General features: G+C 42.5%; 1 protein-coding gene across 1 annotated transcript in view; it reads left to right on the forward strand.

Moving 5' to 3' along the window:
* LOC126481044 (nuclear pore complex protein Nup205) overlaps window positions 1–19124 on the forward strand; it is a 313396-nt gene that overhangs the window by 285104 nt on the left and 9168 nt on the right. Inside the window, exons 28-31 of the mRNA XM_050104525.1 lie at window positions 1554–1686; window positions 1782–1914; window positions 6978–7265; window positions 11309–11469. Of these exons, the coding sequence (XP_049960482.1) occupies window positions 1554–1686; window positions 1782–1914; window positions 6978–7265; window positions 11309–11469 (715 nt within the window). The remainder of the gene's footprint in view (window positions 1–1553; window positions 1687–1781; window positions 1915–6977; window positions 7266–11308; window positions 11470–19124) is intronic.

Here is a 19124-nt window from a genome sequence, read left to right on the forward strand (position 1 = left end):
GGTCCACATCTTGTCGGAATGCCCGCTTTTAACTCTGCTCGGGCAGTCGTTCGCGCTGCCTGATATGCTTGCTGCACTTTTATCAGATGATGTTGCAATGGCAGATTTAGTTTTGAGTTTTATTCGTGCAGGGGTTTTTTATCACTTCATCTAAGTGTTTGTCCCTTTTTTGTGTTGAGTCTGGCCTTTGGCCTACGATTTTTAGACTGGGGTTTTTAGTGCGTCTCTTGGTGGTTGGCTTTTCCTTTTTTGTTTCTATGTCGGCCAACCACTGTCACAGTCTGTGTGATTTTAATTCCTTTTGTCTGGTCTCTGTCTCTGTCTTTCTTGTCCTGTGTCGTCTCTTGTGTCATCTCCATTGTTTGTTTTTATTCTTTGTGGGTGTTTAAAGTTCGTGGAAAAAAGGACCGACGGCCCTAGTAGTCTGGTCCCTTCAATCCCACAAGCCAACCGACTTGTCGGACACTCTGACATTTTTGGTACATCTCTTGCACAAAGGCCATGCGAATGACAGCTGTCCAAATTCCCAGCTTTGGTATTTACCCATTTCCGGCGCCACTGCTCGTACCTGGACTCCCCACCTGGCCGGACCTGCTGCAGCGTGCCTCGAGCCCTGGGCCCGCTAGCTTTCTGCCGTACAACAATTTCATTTTACCTCCTATCGACACTGGGCAGCCGATTAGGTCACATGCACTTAATGTTATAAAGGGAAATATTTGCAGCAGGCTCACCAATAGGATAAAGCCAGTGAAATGAACTGGGAAAGGGGGGTGGAGGGAAAGAAATAGTGGAAGAGAGAATCCAGTAGAACAATATATCTGTGCCAGTGCTCCATACAAGGAAGATTTCTACAATTTGATACATAGTGTTACATACTGTTAGCTCATCCTTATTGTAAGAATAATTTAATATGTAGTTGCAGCTCCTGAGATGATGTCCCCCATTTGTCATGGGTACACTGCCCAGTCACAAAGAACAGTGGTAGAATAAGTAGTACATTGTTAGTAAAGAAACCAAATATTAGACTCATTGCTACGAAGTCATGTTACAGCATGGAAGTAACTAAACAATTTCCCAGGCAGTCAAGTAATACAGATCTGGGTATGTGCAATGACAGATAGCCATCCCTGCATCACGCAGTATTGAGTTAATTATTTGTAATACCACTCATCATTTCCAAGTAATTTGAAATTTTGCTGGTACAGTTTGCTTATGGTGCTTGTATCCTATGTTGGCACCATTCATCATTGCACACTAGTAGAACTGTTATGAATTTTTAGTACAAATCAATAATGAAATACAATTACCACTACATTGATAATAATAACTTTGTGATATTGTTGCTGTCTGCTTGTATGTTTTTCTAGTTTTGGCAATACTGTTGATAAATAATGACCTTAATAAAAAAAATTCCTTTGGAAATATAAATCTTAATTTGTAGAGTGAAGGGGAAGTTGTTTTAAAATTTTAAGAATGAAACAATTCTCATACTTCTTTCGTAGTGATACTTCTTTAACTTCATCTCTTCTAATGATTTATATTTTGTGTTTCAGTGTCCCAAACCTAGATGTAAATATTTTACCATCTGTTACACAACGCTTCCTTCAGATTCTGTTCCCAGCCCTCGACTTGTGCGATTCTGTACTGACATCTTTGACACCAGATAACCAGTCTTGCTGTTCTCAGGTTAGTCACACAACATTACCTGAGCTGGGTATGGTTTGAATAGAGTACTCACCTGTTACTCAGTGTAGGTAATCCCATTGTAATGTTTGTTACAGATCCATCATTTTCTCCTGAGTCACAGTGTTATGGTGTGTACGGTTCTGCGTGCTGCTGGACCATCATTGCCAATGCCATTCCTTAGTGAAGTGGCTCGTATTACTGGAATTATTGCCCGCTGCACAAACTTTGGTAAGCTGAATGGTGTTTGTTTTTCCATTTTTAACTGCCTTTCGTGCATTGACGATAATAACAACGTTTCCATTGCTTAGTGTCCAACATCCTGTTTGTTGCTTGTTAAGATGTTGTCCTGAAGTAAGTGTAAGGATTATACAACTGAGAATAGTTTGTTTTTCCATAAGGTGCCTGCTATGCTGATAACAAACTCAGTGCTGAATAATTTTTCTAACATTTTGTCACGATTGCGATGGAGCAATTGGTGTGAGCGAAACAGGCATTTGTTTCATAGCTAAAGCGTATCTGTGGAGAGCACAATGACTGCTGTTGCAATTCTTGGCATTTTATTTTATTTTTGTTATTGCTCCGACTGTAGGACCCGTCATAGCTTTTGCACCATCTGTGCACACATCTATGCAATTAGACCATGAAACTTCGTTAGTCCTTAAAAAATCATCCAACAGATGGAATATTTCAGCACCTGTTGTGTTGACAGGTAGTGGTCTGCACAATAAGAAGTCCTCCTCAAAACATCCAGAATATTCATAACGGAGAAAAGCCAATAAAATCGCAAATCCTGCAACATCAGTGGATTCATCTATCTGCAGAGAAAATGAATTGTGTTGGATGCGAGAAACAAGAGTGTCTTTCACATCATTTGACATGTCAACAATGCGACTCTTGACAGTATTGTTTGATAATGGCACCAAAGTTACCAGCTTTACTGCGTTTTCGTCTAGCAAGCAAGAAACAATGTCATTAAAACATGGCTTTATGAGGCTTTCTGCAATGATATGAACTTTGCCTGTTTTTACCACTCGATAACTAACCAAGAAAGAGGCTTTTAATGAATTTTCATTAATTGCTTTTGCATGAGTTTTCATGCAATGCTGAGAAGCAGCTAGTTCAGCGCTCCTCCTTTTGAAAAAATCGATGTCTTTAGCCTGGAAATCCGGGTGAGTACCTGCAAAACGACGGCGCAATTTAACTGGAACCATTGAACTGTTCGGAAGGACTCATGCACAAATTACACACTGAGCCTTACTCTCCTTTGCCTCTGTAAAGCCCATTTCTAAATAGCTTTCATTGTGCTTACGATTCTTGGTTATTCCACTTACACAGGATATTGCAACTAATGGAGTACTTGCAGCGTTTTCACATAATAAATCTGGCTGTGGAGCTTATTGTGATTGTTCTTTCTTTGGTCGTCCTCCCTCCTCATTCATTTCAACTGGAAACTTCCCTTGTTGTGAAGGCGATGGAGAAACTGCACCCTTCTTCAATGCCTGACTTCAGCCACCAATCCATGTTAGAAGTAATAAACTGGTCAAAAATCGACTTATGAAATAGGTAGTGCACTGACTAAGCAAGTTTAGCATTTAATGATGCCTGGGGCCGGGCCGCGTACGTGCCAGCGAGCACTGTGATGGGTCGACAAAACTCGCTCCGCGCATGCGTAAAAGGTTTCAGTGCATGTAGCGCCGTGAGCCGGCACACAAACGACCCCAGTATTGTTGCAAAACAGTCGGTCAGAGAAGCAGCATTCTCCAGCACTAAACTGTGTATGCATGCTCACTTAGGAACCCGAAAGGCTGCTTGGGAATACAACCTGAAGTAACAGTACACATGTTTTTCACATGAAAAAAAAAATGATGAATTTGATTTTCACATTTTTATTCAATAGTTTTACTCATTATTTTACACGATTTAGTGAAAGGTGGCCGCGGACCCCCTAGAAAGAGCCGGCAGACCCCTAATGGGTCCGCGGACCACACGTTGGGAAGCCCTGCATTCGAGGAACAAATATGTTGGTTGACACTTCTAGGACCGTAAGCTCGTGGAATGTTAACGGTAAACCACACCACACCATGACATGTGGCTCTTGTGTAGCATCTAATGCTGGAGCTAGTTGAGCATTTCTCTTGACAGTTGAACTTACTAAATGAATTCAATCAATTATTGATAAAATGATTTAATTGTATCTAAAAACACAGATGATGTGACTTACCGAACGAAAGTGCTGGCAGGTCGATAGACACACAAACAAACATACACACGAAATTCAAGCTTTCACAACAAACTGTTGCCTCATCAGGAAAGAGGGAAGGAGAGGGAAAGACGAAAGGATGTGGGTTTTAAGGGAGAGGGTAAGGAGTCATTCCAATCCTGGGAGCGGAAAGACTTACCTTAGGGGGAAAAAAGGACGGGTATACACTCGCGCGCGCGCACACACACACACACACACACACACACACACACACACACACACACACAATCCTGCTTGTGTCTGTGTATGTGTGGATGGATATGTGTGTGTGTGCAAGTGTATACCTGTCCTTTTTTCCCCCTAAGGCAAGTCTTTCCGCTTCCGGGATTGGAATGACTCCTTACCCTCTCCCTTAAAACCCACATCCTTTCGTCTTTCCCTCTCCTTCCCTCTGTCCTGATGAGGCAACAGTTTGTTGCGAAAGCTTGAATTTCATGTGTATGTTTGTGTTTTTTTGTGTGTCTATCGACCTGCCAGCACTTTCGTTCGGTAAGTCACATCATGTTTTTAGATATATTTTTCCCACGTGGAATGTTTCCCTCTATTATATTCAAATGATTTAATTGAATAGATAAAAACTGTACTCACCAAGCGGCAGCAGAACACACACATAAGACTGTTGTGACTGGCAAGTGTTTGGAGCCAGTGGCTCCTTCAGGCAGAAGGGTTGAAGGGTGAAGGAAAAGGACTGGAGAGGTCTAGGAAAAGGGGTAGATTTTGGGAAAGTCACCCAGAACCGTGGCTCTGGGGAGACTTTGTTGTCGTCTGTCCTGTTCAAACGGTCGTCTGTTTTCAACCTTATGTGCTAACCCATTTGTTTGTTTATCTGTATCACCAAGATTAATCAGCACTCTGCCCCTATGTCTTTTCTAATACCGATTTCCTTGCTCGTGTTGTACATAACAATTCCACTGTTATTTACAATTTTGCATACAATAATTTATGGTTCATTACACTGCATGGTCTTCTCCCGATCGTCTTTCACTTATTTATTCACAAATTTGACAGCTATTTTCTTTTCCACCATCCACTTATCTTGTTTATATGCAATTCATCCATGTTTTTGTGCGTTTGTTTTTCGGCAAATCGATGTGATCGACTTTTATTGCCATCTCTGACGTCACATTAATTGCCAAGCTAGGTAGTTTACATTATCCCCCGTGACTTTCACTTTCTGTTTATCCAGCTTCTAAAATTTCGTCTGTTTTCACGACTTTCCCGATTGATTTTTTCCTTTTATCATTTTTCTTTATTAGTATAGATTGCTTACTCATTACCTCTTATTAATGGTTTCTGCACAAATTTTTCCAACTTTTTTAATCGCTTTTCTTTCCATCCCTGCCCCCCGCCCCCAATCTTTTCCACCCTCTGCTTATTTATTTTTTGCCACTCTCCTGATTTTTAACTCTCCAAACTGTCTTCTCTTGCCGTGATGAACCCATCCTATATTGCATCCGTTCCTTACAAAAACTTCGCACTGTCAAAACTAAGGTCTCACATTCTGTTTCTTGAAACCTTCTTGTCCCTTGGAGTTACTCCAAAAGGCCTGACATTGAAATTCCCTGTTTCTGGATGCAGTCCTATCCTACACCAGGGTCTAGAACAATCGGTCTTTCCTTCTCATCCTGTACAGTAAGTCTCCCCTGACCTGCGGTTCTGGGCGACTTTCCCAAAATCTACCCCTTTTCTTACACCTCTCCAATCCTTTTCCTTCACTCTTCCTCCTTCCCCTTCAACCCTTCTGCCTGAAGGAGCCAATGGCTCCGAAAGTTTGCCAATCACAACAACAGTCTTTAATGTGTGTGTTCTGATGCTGTTTGGCAAGTAGATTTTTTATCTACCCAATTAAATAATTTTACTAAATGAATTGTAATTCTAGGATCATAATTTCTTGGAATTTTATCAGTAAACCACACCATGACACATGGCTCTTTTGTAGCATCTGATATTGGAGCTGGACAGCCATTTTTCTTGACAGTTAGCCTTACTAATGAACCAGTGATAGAATATGTTACTCTTCTTTGGATTTTCTCTATTTCTTCTATCAGTTCTGTACGGTAAGTGTTTCAGACAGAGAAGCAGTAATCAGGTATTATTTTAAGAAATATGGAAAGCAGTCACTCTTTTACATAATTTTACTTATGTCAGTAGGCATTTTGCACTTTTGCCCCTATTTTTTTGCTGTTACACATATTTAATCCTCAGTTAACACATTGTTAAACATCGACTGCAATTTTGATTCTTCAGCTGCCTTTCTATTTTGCTTTTTGTTGTTCCAATTTTTGCGTTAATAAATGTGGCACAAACAGTTTTTATGTGTATGTTGCACAAACCAGGGCAATGTCTGCCATGACATCCTTAAAATTTATCCAGATCTTCATACTACACATTGTATACTGATGAACTGTAGTATCTGCTTTCGAAGCAAATTGTGAAGAATGTAACTGTTTTTAATTCGGAATGCTGTAGTGGCTTTTATTTAAACTCATTTAATAGTTTTCAACTTTCAGTTTGTAAGATAGCTACTTTTTTGTCAGCAAATGTGTGTTCGTTCATTACAGAAGATTTGTTTATTGAAAACTTCATACATGGTGCTACGTGGAAATTGGATAACTTCAGTTACTTTCTCCTTTTCTGTGCATATGTCATCTTTCTCCCATTTCCTAATCACCTTTTTCGCCCATGTCATTACCTTCAAATTTAGTTCCCCAGCTTTTATTCACTTTCAGATTTCACACAAAATTGATCTTTCACATGCACAAAATTTTCGCTTTCAAACATGCAGCGATTTTCCTTTTTGGTAGCAGCTGGAACACAGTTAATGTATCTAGTTACAGCTTAAACGAACCAAAGCTTTATGTTTATGGTGACTGTATTTTTAAGACAGTGTTACTGAAAGATTTGTTACAAAAACAAATGAAAAATTTAGATAAAATGATCAGATTCACTGAATCAGTTTTTAATATATTGTTTTTGTAATACACATTATGATTATTAATTCCATTTTGTTATCTCAAATTTGTGTCAACAGATTTTCGGGGTACACGTGATTTCAGTGATGTTGAAGTATCTGGTCAGATGCAGAGGATACAGAAGCTAATGCTGACACTTCTGCCCCGATTTGTTGTTACTGAAAAAGTTTTAAAAGATTTGGGCAGCCAAGAGGCAGTAACACATTTCCTCCAGACCGCTTGCCATTTAGCTCTGCACACTCGTAACTTGGTGGCAAGCCGTGGTGTGGATCCTAGAGCAACAGTTGTAGTTCTGCGACCAAGCCTTGGGGATCGATTCACTCCATTTGATCATCATCATGCAAGAGGTAAATTGTTTTTGGTTTGTTGTCTTATTTTGACTGCTCATAAAATAACTGTTTGATTCCTCTTACTCCACATCACTTTCCCATAGTTACTTTATTGTGCATTTATTTGATTTTTTGTTGTTGAAACATATGGTTTTATTTGAATCTACATATTTGTATATATGAAAAGAGACCACTTGGAGGGCATACATGTATTACTAAAATAATACTCTGTGATGTGCACCAGAAGTATTATTGATGAATTTTCTAGTTTTCAAACAGTTTATACATCTGTATTCAACAATAAACTGGTCTAAATAAAAAGTGAAATTTGCTGTAGAACACTCCAAATAGGTTAATGCAAATATCTTTACATCTACTTGGAATGTACACTGGTGATAACTAAGTCTAGGAGTATTAAGGAAGTTGAGCAATATATGGCCAGTACATGTTTTGCTATTTGGCTTACGATGAAAAGAACTGACGCTAAAATGAACTGCACTAACTATTCTTCTGTACTCTTCAGCTTATCTTTATTCCTGTCCCCATCTACAACCAATATCCCTATGCTGTCTCGCCCGTTCCTTACGTTTGCTTTACATTTACTCTTCCTTGTGTATACCTTTCTTGGTTTACTTTTATTTCTTTTTATTGTCTTCATTTAAATTATTTTCACACGAGATGAGACTAGCAGTCAGTGCGGACCAGTTGAAACAGCAGCACAACAAATTTTATTTTCTTTTGCGTGCACAGTGTCATTTCTAGTAGAGTTTAACAGATTGGAATGGATGATGGAGACAGGCATAATGCATCTTTTTTCCCCTTAAAGATCAGCGTTTTCAAAGAGATTGTAAATTTTTCAGTCCGAGGCTTGATAATTTCAGGCAGTTCCAGTGCCACTGCTTCTATAGTGTTGGACCTTTTCTGGTGCAAGCCATTCTTGTTACTGGATGCCATGATTTCCCTAAAGATTTAGGGATAGGTTTTCAGCTGCATACAAAATTACTGGTTTCAGGACTGTTTCGTAGTGATGTATATTAGTATTTTGTGAAAAGACAGTATTATGAAAAGGGTATATTGCTGCTTGCCATATAGAGGAGACATTTGAGTCATGGACAGGCACAACAAAAGACTGCTGCACATTTGAGCTTTCGGCCAAAAGGCATTTTTCTATCATAGAAAACATGTACACATTCACACATGCGCAACTGACACAAACGTGACCAGTGTCTCTGGCCGCCGAGGCTGGACTGCTTGTAACCAACTGCATTTGATGGGAGTAGCAGTCATAGCAGTTTTTGAGTTGTGGGACTGAATGGCTATTTATCATTAAAAGCCAGTCAGTCTACCGTGGTTTCGTTGGACTTTGTTCCCATTCTCATTGGGCTGTAGTCGGTTTCCATCAGTTTTTTTCCGCAGATCCGGATGATGGTTTTTTTTTTTTCCCCCTCCAAGAACACAGTTGAAAAGCTTTAGAGACAGTTTGTTGCATTGTTTGACTTCAATTTTGCTCTTGTAGGGATGTGAGAGGCATTATAGGAACTTTATCTGGAAATTTGTATCTGTTCGGGTGGCTGTAGTTATGCCAGCAGTTTAAAGTTAACCCCAAATTCATTAAGGACTATGTGGTATATTGAATAGTAGGCTTTCCTAAGTCCACTAAGACCATCACATATTGTTTATACCTTAGAGTACAATATCTGATGATGCCCCTCATTTCATCTTTTGTCAAGTGGTCTGCGCTGTAGGTACCAGACAAAGGGTTAATTGGAGTAAATTGTGCTTTTGAGTTATCACAGTTTAGGAGTCTTTTAATATAATCTGCTACAGTGTTGCAGCTTTCTTCATCTGAAGTTGCCATTGTTCCATCCTTTTGGCGATAGCATAGTTTATAGTCCACAAGTTTTCTTTTAAGAGTTGTAAAACTTCCCACTTTCATTTCTCGTAATGTTTTTGTCTAATTTGTCAATAAATGATTTTTTTATGTTTTTCTTTCTCATTTCTGATCACTCTGGCTATTAGAGCCTGTTGGATTTTATAGATTCCCCGGTCAGTTTCCAATTTCATTGACTAACACTGTTTCTGAATTGCGTAGGTGGGAACTTTCCCTGCAATACATCCCATGTTCTCGTAACCTTCCTGGCCTCAACCTTCATTAGTCACTGTCCTCACCCATTCAGCCCCCTCCCTGTTCCTATTCCAGCACTACACAGCCGTCATTTCACCACCACACTCAGTCTTTTAATTTCTTTTTATTTCTCTCCTTTCAAGTTACTTAACCCCTCCCCCCTCCACACCTTCTCTCCTGCCCTCCATCTAAGCTGCAACACTTGACTGTCCACCACTCCCACCATACTATCCCTCCCCCTCCCCACCCACCCATCTCCTTACCCCCTCCCAGTCGCCACTCCCCTCATGCACTGGTGCTGCTGTTCGCAGTGTGGTCTCAGCTCTCTGAGGCTGCAGACATGTGTGCAAGTTGTGTTTATGTGAATGTGTGTGTGCGTGTATGTGTATGTGTGTCTACTGCTGACAAAGGCCTTAATGGCCGAAAAGCTTTAATTGTGTGAATCTTTTTGTTGTGCCTATCGTGACTCAGCATCTTCGCTATATGGTGAGTAGCAACTTTCCTTTTCTGGTATTGTTACATTCCATCCTGGATTTTTCATTGTTTGTTGTGAGTGCCATTCTGACCTTACTCATTGCCATTGCCAGAACGTTCTCCGGATCTCCCAATTCTCGAAAACATCTGGTCGTGTGTTGTCGAGAGACTGCTGTACCACCGCTCGTCAGCCTGTGTGGCTGACAAACTCTCACACAGAGCTGAAGTATCAGGTATCCCCTGACAAACCTTTATCTGTTGTCTGAGCTCAGTTTGACTCGAAGCCTCATCTCACCCAGTAAGTCTCCCAAGGCCTGTGGTTCTGGGTAGCTTTCCCGAAATCTACCCCTTTTCCTAGACCTCTCCAGTTCTTTTCCTTCGCCCATCTTCCTTCCCCTTCAGCTCTTCTGCCTGAAGAAGGAGCCACGTGCTCCGAAAGCTTGCCTTATTATTACCTTCTATTACGTGTGTGTCCTGCCACCACTTAGTGAGCAGATTTTTTTATCTATTCTTTTACAACTAAATACATAGGAATTACAATTATGAATAACTTAAATTGGAGCAGTCACATAGATAACTTTGTGGTAAAGGCAAACCAAAGACTGTGTTTTACTGGCGGAAAACTTGAAAGATACTACAGGGTTACTAAGAGTGTGCCTACCCTATGCTTGTCTGTCCTCTGCTAGAGTATTGCTCAGCAGAATGGGATCCTGACCAGATATAATTGATGGAGAACATTGAAAAAGTTCAAAGAACAACAGCTTGTTTTGCATTATTGTGAAATAGGGGGAAAGTGTGTCATGGACATGATATGTGATTTGGGATACCAATCATTCAAACAGAGCTGTTTTTCATTGTGGTGAGATCTTTTCATGAAATCTCACTGTTCAACATTCTCCTCTGAATGTGGAAATGTTTTGTTAACATCCACCTACATAAGGAGAAATGATCATTATAATAAAATAATTCAAAGTTTGTACGGGAACATTTAAGTGTTCATTCTTCCTGTGCACTATTCGAGACTGGAACTGTAGAAAGTAGAACCCTCTGTGAGCCCTTAATTGTGAGTTGCAGAGTAGTTGTGAGGCTGTAGATGTAGATGATCTGGTATGTGGAAGTAATCGCTTAAGGTGTAGCTGTTTTCAGGTGCTGAGAAAACGTTTTAGCATGTCTGGTTATGTTTGTGGTAAATTTAATATAATTAACTATCTTTCACTATAATGAGAATGTCTCCATCTGATTACGTTGCAGGTAGTGTTTTAGTCAGACCTACCTCTTCCATTAGTCTCATCTTCCTGTTAAATGAATGGTCAAAGTAGTATTGTTATAGACTGGTTCTTAGGGTAAATATATGATGATGCAAGAAATGTGAACCTTAGTTGGTAGAAGACTTACATACTTTCTAGTTAATTTCATGTGATTGTGTTTAAGTATTGCTTACATGCTTCTATTTCCTTTTCAGAGTTGCAAAACATTGGAGAAGGAGGTTCACCATCACTGGGTGTTATGGTGTACCAGCTCGTGCAGACAGTGTCGTACCAACAGAAGGAAGCTGCTGCACTGGAACTTCTGGTTCGGCAAAAAAATTCTTTGTCTAGTATGAGTGGTGCTGAACTTAAACAGGTAGGCTGGAAAAAACTGGATTGTTTTTATTGTTCTCCCCCGTAGTGTCTGTGTATTTACACTTTCCCTTTGATACCCCTGTTTTCATCATGCTAAGGGACTTCAGAAAATTTTGATATCAAGAAGTACTGTATTTATATTTGTGTATCTATCAGCTCAGCTTTTCTTATCCTTGTCTCAACAAAAGGCAAGTAGAAAGTCATCTACTGTCATAAACATGATTGAGTGATTGTTGTTATGAATAGAAATACATTTACTCCAGGTATAACAAATTGACTGAAAAGTGTGTGTGTGTGTGTGTGTGTGTGTGTGTGTGTGTGTGTGTGTGTGTGTCCTGTCTTTTTCTACGTCCGAGAGAGGACTTAGGCCGGCAGCTGAATAGATCTAGCATTCTTTCTCGTCGTGCCCGTCTCCAACTCAGTACCTTCTCTGTGTGGTGAGTAGGTACTTATTACTCGGTTTAGTACCGAAGTCTTCATGCATGCACTTACAAGCTATTTTCCAAAATGTCATTTTACATACTATGTGAAATTCTTGCAAATGACATCTCTTAAAATGATCAAAAAAATTTGAGACTATCGGAAAATTCATGGGTGCCATTCTGCCACTGTTGTATAATCTGTCTTATAATTTCATCCATTGGCAGTAAACATTTTTAATTCCTTGTGCAGCAGCCAGACTCTTAACATAACTCAAATATCAGCTTACTATTACTATCCTGTTATCAGTACAGGGATCAATCACAGAATCACCTAGTCCTGTTTTTATGTTATGTTGATAAAAAGTAACAGTAATGACAACACCTAGGAACATTTATTTGAATTATTTCATCTTTGTAACTCAAAATTATGACAGATGCATGAACAACTGACAAAAAATTAAAATCACAGTTACAATAATGCATGTTAAAACTATAGATACAGGGTAAGGCAGAGTAAAGAGTCAACAGAATTGTCAAAAACCATGAAAGTTCCACAGAAGTTTGTCTTTAGTAACTGATGACTATTTCATTCGATTTTAAACCATCCACATAAGTTGTTTAACAATATCCATCATGAGTGAATGCCCACCCCCCCCCCCCCCACCCCACCGGGGTCCACATCTCTTCTGTGAATATGTGCGTGGCGAGCATGGGACTCCAAGCTAGTGCGGCTCTCTTTCCTTTCCGGGCTGCATACCTTCCAACTCTGCCTCTTCCCTTCCCCTTCTCCCCCTATGGGAGTATGTTTCGTGCCTACATCCGGAGACAGATGCTTGTAACTGTAAGACAGTCTCTCTTCTTTGCTTTCTATGCTGGCAAGTCTCTGTCCTCCCTTTGTCCTTCTCTTTTCCTTGCCTCTTCTCTTTACTCTCTTCTCCGCTGCGGCATTTGAGACCTCTCTTCTTTCCTTTTCTTAGTTTCTCCCTTTCTCTTTCTTTCCTCCGTGTGCGTGTCTGAACGCCGACCCACGCGTTCCCACGCATAGCTGGTTACGAGGTAACGCGTAATTCCCCGTGCCGGGTAGACAGATAGGACACGTACGTACCCCCTGGTAATGGCCAGGCCCAGGGAGGGGTGATCACCCGAGCTGGTACCTTCTGAATGTGCCGTTTGGTCCCTCTGCCCGTTCTTCGCAAGTGTGACCTGAGGTGTGAACAATCACCTAAGGTGGGCCCCCCACAAGGAAGGAGTGCGCCATGGGAGATGCCGGTAATCGTGGGGGATACTTCCGCAATGGTTTCCTCATCATCTATTATGTCTGCTCACAGGCGTAAGTTCAATGAGTCTCAGCCACGGACAGTTCTTCCATCGTTGCCACAGTTCCTTGTTGTTTCTCGGTCAGACGAAGGTCAAGACTTCTCCACAGTCAACCCTTTCATTATTCAGAAAGGTGTCGACCCAATCGCAGGTCCTGTAAAGTCTTGTTCCCGATTACAAAATGGCACCTTCTTGTTAGAAACAGTCAGTGCCCTCCAGGCACAAAAATTGATGCGAACTTTACTACTAAACACCTTCCCTGTACGGGTGGAAGTGCGCTGCACTTTAAATTCATCACGCAGGGTGGTTTATGCACACTTGCTCGTCGAATTGTCCAACGAGGAAATTTAAAACTACCTGTCTGACCAGGGCGTAACGGTTGTACATCGAGTCATGAAAAGGGTTGACAAGGACTTGGTTCCAACCTGTACTATCTTCTTGACATTAAAGCGGGCTATGAGATGATTTCAGTTTGCCCTTACATCCCCAACCCTACGCGTTGCTATCGGTGTCAGCGGTTTAATCATACCAGCCAGTCATTTTCCAATCAGGCCAAATGTGTTACGTGTGGCAAGAATGCCCATGAGGGTGTTTGTCCACCTCCATCCCCTCGTTGCATCAACTGTATGGGTGACCATGCTGCTTCCTCTAGAGATTGCCGCATTTTTAAAGACGAACGGCTCATTCAGAGTGAAGGAAAAGGTGTCGACCTTTGCTGCTCGAAAGTTATTCGCCAGTCGACAAGCCCACTGTGCCTCACACAGGTAAATACAGCACTGTCCTTGCCTCTCCTCGGCCTACTAAGGAGGCAGCCACGCAGACTTGTGAGCTCATCTTTAGTGCCATGGTCGTCAGATCGGCCAGCACAGAGATCGCCCATTCAATGTCCTCACTCTCACCTGCTCACTCTATGGCTCACCCTTTCCTCGGGTTCTGCTAAATCTCGAGCCCCAGAATCAGACACCCGGACTTCCAAAAAAGAGCCTACTCGTGAAGACTTTCTACGTACCCCACCTTCACAACCATCGATTGCTCCTTCATCTCAATGTCCTATTTCCAAGAAGGCTAATAAGAAACCCAGTTCCTCTCCTTCTCTGCCACGGCGTGTCTCATCTACAGCACCACCTGGCAGTAACCGCCCTCGGCCGTCTTCTGTGTCGCCGAGGCGCACTGCTGGCGGCCGATCAACTGGCCGACCGCTGGTGGCAGGAGCTGCCCCCGAACAACTTATAGATCAGGATCTTCTACCTTTGGCCGAATGCTGTTTCATGGAGTCGGCCACCGGCTCTCCGCAGTCGTTGAGTTGAGAGCAACTGTGGTAAGATTCTTCCCTTTTCTGTCCACCCTATCTCAATTATCCATTGGAATATCCGCAGCATTAGAGCCAATCGGGATGAATTATCAATCCTCTTACGGTCCTACTCGCCGATCATCTTCTGTCTTCAGGAAACAAAGCTGCATCCCCACGATTGCTTTGTTTTCCCTCATTTTCAGTCAGTCCGGTTTGATCTCCCCTCTGCTGATGGCACTCCAGCACGTGGGGGACTTATGATTCTCCTCCATGATACTGTCCATTATCACCCAATCCCCTTAAACAGTTCCTTCCAAGCTGTTGCTGTCCATCTTTCCCTTTCTGGATACACCTTCTCTCTTTGTACTGTATACATTCCATCGTCCACACCGATGGAAAAAGCTGATCTTCTTCATCTCCGTGGTCAGCTCCTGCCCACCCTATTTGCTGGATTGGGACTTCAGTGCCCACCACCCGCTTTGGGGATCTCCGCGTCCTTGTCCGCGAGGCTCCCTATTGATTGACGTCTTCCACCAAGCGGATCTTGTTTGCCTCAACACTGGGGAACCTACATTTTTGTCTGCCTCCATGACAAATTTCTCTCATTTGGACCTTTCAGTCGATACTGTTCCGTTAGCTCGGCGCTTTGAATGGTTCACTCTTGCTGATACACACTCGAGTGACCATTTTGCTTGCCCAGACCCCCCAGTTCCTTGGTGGAACGAGGCGTGCCGTGACGCAATTCGTGAGCGGCGACGTGCTCTTAGTTTTTTCCACCACCATCCTACTTTGGCCAACTGTATCTGCTATAAGCAGTTATGTGCACGATGCCATCATGTCATCCTTGTTAGCAAGAAGGCAAGCTGGGACTTCTTTACTAGCTCTTTTAACACTTTCACTCCCTCCTCAGAAGTTTCGAGTCGAATTCGACGGTTATCTGGCATGCCTAGTTTCTCCCCGATCTCTGGGCTCACTGTTGCGCATGATACCTTAGTGGACCCCTTTGCAGTTTCTAACTCATTGGATCAACACTTTGCTGAGATTTCGAGCTCTTCAGATTAACCGCCAGTCTTTCTCCTGAAGAAATGTTCAGTGGAATTGTGACCTCTTGCTTTCTCCTCTCAAAATAGTGAAAGCTATAATACTGTTTTCTCTATGTGGGAGCTCCAACATGCACTCCCTTCTTCTCGCTCTTCCGCCCCAGGACAGGATGGTATCCACATCCAAATGTTGCTGCATTTATCAACCCATAGTCTGCGTTACCACCTTTGCTTTTATAATCGAATTTGGACCGACAGTACTTTTCCCAGAAGATGGCGGGAAGCTATCGTCATTCCTGTTCCGAAACCTGGGAAGGACAAACATCTCCCCTTTAGCTATCGCCCCATTTCTCTCACGAGTATTGTATGTAAGGTTTTGGAACGTACGGTGAACTGCTGTTTAGCCTGGTGACTGGAGTCCCAAAGCCTTTTAACACCTGCCCAATGCTGTTTCCGAAAGCATCGTTCTGCAGTTGACCATCTTGTTGCTCTCTCCACTTATATCATGAACAGTTTTCTCAGGGAACGCCAAATGGTAGCAATATTTTTTGATCTGGAGAGAGCATACGATACCTGTTGGAGGACAGGCATCTTCCGCACACTGTTCTCTTGGGGCTTTCGAGGTCAGCTGCCCCTTTTTATTCTTGAATTTATGGCAGAGCGCACATTTAAAGTGTGAGTGAACACTACTCTCTCCAGTACTTTCTCCCAAGAAAACGGGGTGGCCCAGGGCTCCATGTTAAGTGTTGTACTGTTTGCCATTGCCATAAATCCAATTATAGATTGTCTCCTTCCCCATGTCTCAGGCTCCCTCTTTGTGGACGATTTTGCGATCTATTACAGCTCTCAATGGACCAGCCTTCTTGAACGACGTCTTCAAGGATGTCTCGATTGCCTCCACTGTTGGAGCATCAAAACCGGCTTCCAATTTCTCCCAGTAAGACTGTTTGTGTCAGTTTTTGGCGTCATACAGAGTTTCTTCCACCTTCCCTACATCTAGGCCCTGTTGACCTTCCGTTCGCATCTGTGTTCCGTCAACACCCTCCGTGTTCTGAATGATACCTTCAGGGGAGCAGACTGAGTGGTCCTTCTCCGCCTCTATCACGCCTTAGTGCGTTCGAAATTGGACTATGGAAACATAGTTTACTACTCTGCTTCACCGTCTATTCTTTGGCGTCTCGACTCTGTCCGCCACCATAGATTGTGTTTAGCATCTGGAGCTTTTTACACTAGCCCTGTGGAAAGCCTTTATGCTGAGACTGCTGACCCTCTTCTATCCAATCGGCGAGCCGTCCTACTGAGCAGTTATGCTAGCCATCTGTCTTCCTTGCCTGCTAATCCGGTCCAGGACCCTTTTTTTGTGACACCTCCTTGGATTTAGGGTATGCAGGCCGCCCTTCCTCTCTACTACCATTGGGAGTCCGCTTCTGTCAACTGCTACATTCTCTTTCCTTCCACTTTCCTAAACCTTTCTTGACAACTGGGGTTACAGCACCGCCTTGGCTCCGCCCCCGAACTTGCCTACTCCGTGACCTTTGTCAGCTTCCCAAGGATGGTACCCCTTCTGTCGTTTATCGTCAGGCATTTGCTGCCCTATGCGCACAAATGAAGGATACCACATTTATTTACACTGTAGGCTGAAACACATAATTTGGTCTTGGGAGTGCCTATATTGTTGGCGACACCCCTAATAGATTTCGGCTTCCCGTCCAGTGTTCGGTTTTTACTGCAGAGCTTTACGCTGTTCCCCAGGCTGTCCAATACATCCGTCGCCATCAGCGGAGACAGTATATTATATGCTCAAACTCACCCAGCGCTCTCCTTAGTCTCCAAGCTCTTTACCCTGTCCCTCCTCTGGTCCACCAGATTCAGGGCTACCTCCACTTGCTCCACTTGGGGGGGGGGGGGGGGGGGGGGCGTCTGTGGCATTCCTCTGGATCCCAGGAGACATTGGTATCCGTGGAAACGAGGTGGCCGATATAGCAGAAAAGGTTGCAGTCTCTCTTCCTCAGCCCGCTGTTTGCATGGTTCCCTTCGCCAACCTACAGAGTGTTTTATGTCATCATGTTGCTCTTTTATGGCACACACATTGGTCTACGCTTCCCAATAATAAATTGCGGGACATGAAAGCTCTTCCCTGTGCTTGGACCTATTCCTCCCGAACTCGTTGTGAGGTAATTTTAACTAGACTCCGGATAGGGCAGTGTCTTTTTGGCCATAGACATCTTTTCAGTGACGCTTTGTCCCCACTGCTCTCAACTGTGGACGGCGAAACACCGTCTACTTCAGTGCCCCTATTTTACTGTGCTACGCGCCCGTCTACACCTGTCGCCTGATATATCTTCCATTTTAGCAGATGACACACGCTCAGCCGATCGTGTCCTCGAGTTTATTTGTGTCAGTGAGATGACGTCTGTCATTTGAAGCTCTTTTTGGGGAAAACAACCCCCATTTCTATAGTGGTTATCTAAGCTTTCCTTATGTTTTTTAGTTTCCCCGCGTTTTGAGTTTTGCTCCCATTGCTGCTGATTTCCAATAACCGTAGCAGTTTTGCACCCTGAAACCATTACACACACACACACACACACACACACACACACACACACACACACACACACAAATTGAATGCTGGCAATGTTTTATTTACAAAATGACCATACTGTGCTGCATGCAGTGAAATAATGTGGCCAGCGTTCACAAGTAATGGATGTTGGCGTATGACTTTTGTCGATTTTTTTTTTTTAAATGGGCAAACTTCTGTGCAACTCTGACCGTTTTTAGAATTTTGTTGAATCTTGTCAAGTTGCTGTATTGCTGCCAACCAGCATGCTGGAAGTAAGGTTGTAAAGAGTGATTTTGAAAATTGAGGGAATGATGCTCAGCTGATGGAAGGTGATGGGGATGCAGTCAGCCATGTTTCTGACAAGTTAGCATTCAGTAGCAGTGCAGAAGTGGACATCTCAGCATTGCCTGTATACTGTCCAAACGGTTTACAAAAATTGTAGTTCATACATGCAGACATGTCGTGTTTTCTGCACCCTTTTTCAAAGTAATCGGAATCTGTTGGTGCTGTCTGCCTATGCTGTTTAAAAAGTTGGTTAAGAACTTTGAAGAGACTTCATCAGAAATACTAAAGAAATGGGGAAACAAAAGACAGTAAGTTTTCTCAAAAGCATCGCAATCAAAAGAAGTTAGTGTCACTCATCTCATTAGCATGGCACTACACTTGAGATTTCTAACAGAATCGGTAGACAGATTGTACACAACAATGCACATTATTGTCCTTACAAAAGTGAAATTGTTCAGGCTGTTAGAAAAACAGATTATGTGAGTCAAAGATGGTTCTGTGGAGAAATATTGAATTTAGTAACTGAAGATGAAGGTATTGTTTACAATTTATGGATGAATGGCAAGACTCTCATCCATTTGTTTGATTAAATCAACAAGTAGAACTTGAAGGTTTGGAGTGACATGAATCCTAGACAACAGCATCAGCAACCTCTCCAAGCCACAAACGTTATTTGAGGTATGCTATGTCTTCATCAGATATGGGGCCCTACTTTTTTGAAGGTGATCCAAGCAAAGC

The sequence above is a fragment of the Schistocerca serialis genome, chromosome 5 (genome assembly GCF_023864345.2).
Source record: "Schistocerca serialis cubense isolate TAMUIC-IGC-003099 chromosome 5, iqSchSeri2.2, whole genome shotgun sequence".
Lineage (NCBI taxonomy): Eukaryota > Metazoa > Arthropoda > Insecta > Orthoptera > Acrididae > Schistocerca > Schistocerca serialis.